This window comes from Labrus mixtus, chromosome 6 (assembly GCF_963584025.1).
Source record: "Labrus mixtus chromosome 6, fLabMix1.1, whole genome shotgun sequence".
NCBI lineage: Eukaryota > Metazoa > Chordata > Actinopteri > Labriformes > Labridae > Labrus > Labrus mixtus.
Window position 1 is genome coordinate 20,256,070 of NC_083617.1, and position 5,410 is coordinate 20,261,479.

General features: G+C 40.0%; 1 protein-coding gene across 1 annotated transcript; it reads right to left on the minus strand.

Moving 5' to 3' along the window:
- Positions 1-1,312: 1,312 nt before the first annotated feature.
- LOC132975665 (protein phosphatase 1 regulatory subunit 3C-B-like) lies at positions 1,313-3,838 on the minus strand. The gene is made up of 2 exons (XM_061040376.1): positions 3,653-3,838; positions 1,313-3,388 (listed from the first exon to the last, which is right to left on the minus strand). The coding sequence occupies exons 1-2, from the start codon at positions 3,664-3,666 to the stop codon at positions 2,359-2,361; spliced, it is 1,044 nt and encodes a 347-aa protein (XP_060896359.1). The 5' UTR covers positions 3,667-3,838; the 3' UTR covers positions 1,313-2,358.
- Between the last annotated feature and the right edge of the window lie 1,572 nt (positions 3,839-5,410).

The window sequence follows — 5,410 nt, forward strand, 5'->3', positions numbered from 1 at the left end:
AGATCAGATTGTGCACTGGATAGGTTTTTTTGTCACACCAGACTCATTGTTGGCCTCACAGTGTAAATGTAACCTGTTGCGCCATTGACTTGGACTGGGCATGTTTGGTTTGATGCAAGCTGCTTTGTGGAGATATACATCTGGATTTTAAATGCCAGAGTTGTTCAACATGGCTCAGAGAAATTATGTGAAATAGACCTTTGAAACGAGGGTCCAGAGTTTATGTCCACACTTTTGTCAGTAATGAAGTTTGGGTAACAACATCACTTTTTTAAGGTTAGAAATGGTTGTTAATATGTTAGGCACCAAAGGCACTTTGGTAAAGGTCCGGGAAAGTTTCATTTAGAATTTAATCAATTCATCAAAAGCAAATTTGAATAATGGAAAACATGTTGCAGTTGTTTCCCTTTTGTTGCTTAAATCAAATGAAATATGTCTTCAGTAAACATTGTTCTGATACAGTCTGGATACACATTTTGTCATTAGCAATCATACGTCTGTCTGCATTTTTTACCATTGACTATTTCATATTTTGTTATATTATATTTATACTAGTAGAACAAAATAGAATGTAAGTAAAGCCCGCCCTCACGCAAACAACTGTCTTTAACCTTTTGTTGAGGTAAGGAAAGGTCGGGCCTCTGATTTTATACTTGCATGCTCAACGTGATTTACGAAACTCCAATGTTTGTAAACATACTTGCTCTCATGTTTACAAACATCACTTATGTAATCAAACATTTTAACATAGTGATAAAGCGTGAATAACTTTAGCATGTTTTGAAATTGTAGGTGGTTCTTATTTTGTGTTTTGAAATGTGTTTGTTTATATTTGGATCAGTAATTGATTTATACTTTATTCCTAACATGGACAAGTTATTGTGTCGACACAGAGAGCGGAGGAAAGCATCTTTACTTGCCTTAAGTAAAACATGAAAGATGTTATCAACGTTTTCTGCTTTGATTTTTATTATTTCAAATTTTAGACAAAATATTTTTAGACATGCCTTGCGATTGATGGGCTAACAGTTCAGGGTGTACCCTGTCTCTTGCCCAATGACAGCTCGGATTGGCTCCATTCCCTTGCTGGATTGCTCCAAAAACTGTAGGTTACATTGTAACAATTGTTTTCTGAGTAGAGAGCCTATCTCACATGTAATGTGTAGCTGTGTAGATATGATAGAGCTGCATTAGTGTTTTCCTTGATGAGGTTTTCATTTCAAAACTATTTTGTACCAAAACCTGATTTAAACATTTCATATTTAAGAATTACATGTATGTGGATTGTAAGAAATTGGTCAGGAGTCATGAATATTTTTGCACAAATATAGAAATTTATTGCAGAAAGGGAAATACAGCACTGACACTGCGTGTCAGCAACGCACACCTTTAAGTGAACACAAAAGTTCTTGGGCACAGACCTTTCTTCACAGCGAGAAAATCTCTCAATTCCAGCCACACATACTGTACAACCATCACAGAATTGCACTTGTGAGAACAAGCAAATACAAAACATTCAGTCTTTTCATCATTCCTTTTTTTTTACATACCGTAACCACAGACATTTCCAAACTTCTTCCCTGTTCAAGACAACCAATCACATGCAGAGTCTCTCTTTTGACACTTCTGTTGATAGCAGCTCAGTTCCTTAAAACACTTGCTTCAATAATTACATCAGCCAAACACATTTCATCTGACAAACATGTGCAATTTACACGGCGGGAAAGAAAGGGCTGCATGACTCAAATTTTAAAAAATGTAAGGCCATTTTGAATCATGTTGAATTATTTTCTGCTTTGAAGGTGCAAAAGTTTAGTGTGCATTTTTATTCGAAATATATCAGCTACATTTCTTTTAGTAGAGAAGCATTTTGTCGCCTTGCACTCCCTGTACTTTCCCTTCAATATGAAGGACTTAATCAGCTCCATCTCCACTTCTTCAGTTTACAGACATCACATTGAGAGGGACATCTCAATCAGTGCATAATTTACAATTAGCCTGTGTTTCAGTGGACATGCACTCTGACAAGGCACTTTGATATTTTACAAAAGAGGAATATGTATATCATGAAAAAAAAAATGTCCCCCATGTATCCTCCGTCCCCAAACCACAGATCATTGAGTCTCTCAGGCCAAAGAACCGTGTTACAGCAAAAAGCAGGTCAGTTGAACACATTACAGCTGGGTTTCTGTCTGGTTTGTGGACTACCCCTGCCAAAAAAACAGAGGTTGTTTGCTTCAGCCTGGCTTCTGGCTGAGGGCCAGTCTAAACTGAAAACCACAGCTAGATTCGTACTGAATGCCCTGTCAGTTTCTGCTATCTTACTTCGGTACCGTTTCAGCAAACATCCTTGTATTTTCACCAATAGGGCACAGTGTTATCGATCTGACCCCAGCTCTGCCAGCCAGGGAAGAGTCCGCTGGACATGCGTGGGCTGCCAAACTGATCAAACTCCATCTCCAGCACCTTCACACCCCCATTCTTGTGCTCCGATGGTTTCTTCTGCTCAGCAGAGTTTTGGGGGTTCGCAATGTTCAGCTCCTCTCCATTCCAGCCAACTCGCTTGAGAACATAGTTCTTGCCATCATTGTTGTCCCAAAAGATCTGGTCCTGGACTTTGAAGCAGATGCAGAACTCGATCCGATTCTGTGGTGGGATGTGAGTGGGCAGCTCCAGGACGAATGCAAAGGTGTCAGTGTCCTGGCAGCTGTAGACGTTGTTCATGAAGGTGCATTCAATGTCGGTGAAGCTGACCCAAGAATCGAACGTGGTGCGCAGCTGCACCGACTTCTCAAATCCAATGTTTCTGACTTTTATGGTTCCGGTCAACGAGCGCTCCTGAAGTGAGCAGTTCTCCAAGCACACTGAATTCTTAATCAGGCGGTTCCGGAAATCCAGGTAGTCTGCTGAGGGCTGTTTAAAGTCCAGCACCAGGCTACGCACTGCGCTGATCTTTAGATCCATTGTGGCTGCTTCCAGGTCTATCATGTCAAACTGCAGGTCCTCTGCGGTTCCCCCACAACGCTTGTTCCGATATGGCTCATCATCAAACTTTGAGAAGACATGGATGGCTGTGAGTGACATTCCCTTCATGTCTGCGAACACCACTTTCTTTTTGCCGGCCTTATTGTTGTTCCAGACCCCGCAGCTGCCATCATCCACGGCTTTCTGCTGGTTGCTGAGGCAGGGCCGGAGGGGTTTGTAGAGTTGCTGCTTCTGGCTGTAGGTGGTCGACTGATTGACCCGGTTCTTGGCCTTTTGCAGATCCTCATAGGAGCTCAGGAAACCCCGGAGAGGCGGGGGAGAGTGGCTAATGTAGAACCTCATAGCCACGTCTATGGGCATGACTGGACCAGGCATTGCTGATGGACTGAAAGACCTGAGCACACTGTGAGAGGGAGAGGAGAGGAGAAGAAGGGAGTTGAGTGAAGAGTGACGAAGGAGTTTAGAGCAAAGTCCATTGAATAAAGTTTTTCAAAAGTAACCTTGTTTTTTTTCTGACCTTTACAAACTTCTAATTTGATAAGATTAGATAGATTCCAAAACCAAGTCAACTTCACAAATAAACTTACAGATGTTCAATCTCTGCATTTTGACATTGCATGCATCACTTTTGCAAAAATGTATATAATGTATGTAACTTTCTTCTTACCTAGTCGCACTCATTCAAGAAATGGATGGTTCCAGGAAGAAAAGGACTTTGAAAAAACGTTTAAGTCCCTTTGACTTGCAGAAATGTATCGAGCTGCTTCTTCTAAAAGTGCATGCTCTCGTCACTCCCCCTTTTCTTCCTCCTCTGTTCTCGCTCTCTCCTTTCCTTTCAGTGCCAGGGTTGCTCAGCACTCTGGGATTTCAACTGCTACATAGAGACAATTTGCATATGCTGTCATCTGGTTTCTCAAGCAGCCAATGAGAATTTAGAGGAATTCCATGCCAACCAATCAGCACAGACGTGAACTGGCTGCTGGCCAGCTGACAGGGGAGTGTCGTCCGCATGGGCCTCATGGCTGGGATGCCTCAGCCTGTTGCTTCAGCTGCTATTTGAGCAACATGACGGACCCCTACTGGTGTGAGAGATGATTTTTACATGAGTCACAGCAGACTGTTGCATAAATGACTCTTCCCTAGCATGACTGGGATTCCCATAATGTAGTTATAATGACTTTGTAGAAAGTAAAAAAGTCAAATTCTAAGAAGATGAAAAATGTTTTATGAAGAATTTCTGGAGCAAATCACAGTGAAGGCTTCATATGACATTTGGAATTTATTAAAAAAAATTTGCCAAACTAATATACTTTAACAAATTTTAAAAATTTATTTTTTGGGGGGATGACGTTTAAAACACTTAACAGTTAAATACCTCAACCAAAACCTGTGTTTGCGAAATTAAATGTTAATGTTAACAGTGAGAGAGTATACAGGTTACACATTTATGGGGAACTTTGAAAATCATCTAAAAAGTAGATTTGAAAATAAAGACCAAATGTGTATGGAGAGTGCTGCATAATGAGGATCATTAGTCAATCCAGTTTGAATGAGCTGTGATGACGTTATAACGATGTGATTATGATTGATCACCCCTCTAACCCCTTAATGAATCAATGATGCTGTTTACTTAGAACTCACAGCCTTCTGTTCCCCTTTATGTTAAAGAGGATGGGATTATATTAATCTACCATTTAGATAAGAAAAAAAAATTCAAATGAGTGGTTAGATATGGACGCACATGTTAGTTTGAACAGTGTTTAGTTACACATATCCATGCCAAAATATGGAAAAGCTTCACTGAGAATTATAAAAGGTAAACGTTCTTTTAGAGGTTTCAGGTTCCTTCTCTTGGTCACAGCTGTTGCTTTTTTGAACATGTTGACATTGACGCTATTTTTAATCATTTGCTTTATCGATTTTCTCAAGTTAAGTATTATCGATTTTCTCAAGTTAAATATTATCCACAGGATAGAGTCAACTTTATTTGGAGACGGAAGGCCAGTCAGGGTGGATTTTAAGTTTTCCCAAAAATGGGTAAAATTAAGTCTCTCATTATACTTTAATTTTTGTACTGCAGAGTATTTCAATCAGTTCAGGGTCTTCCTGATCGGAGATATTGGTAATAATTTGGTAATCCAGGCTGAGGGTTTAATGCTCTGCTTATGCCCCCTGGAGGCCTTTTTGTTCTCATGCTCTCTCTTACAAGTCAAATAAAATGTTTAATGGCCTGTCCAACTTCTAGTTTTATCTTGTTCTTTCATTTTTTGTTCTTTTGTTCTCTGGAGAATATTTTATTTTTAAAACTCTGGTTTCTGGGTCTTGGCTTGTAGATTACTCCAAAGAGATATACACACCTGTCTGACCTGTCCGGTCAGACGAAAGATTTCTCTTGTTGCTTCCATTGCTGAAGAAAAAGGTATTG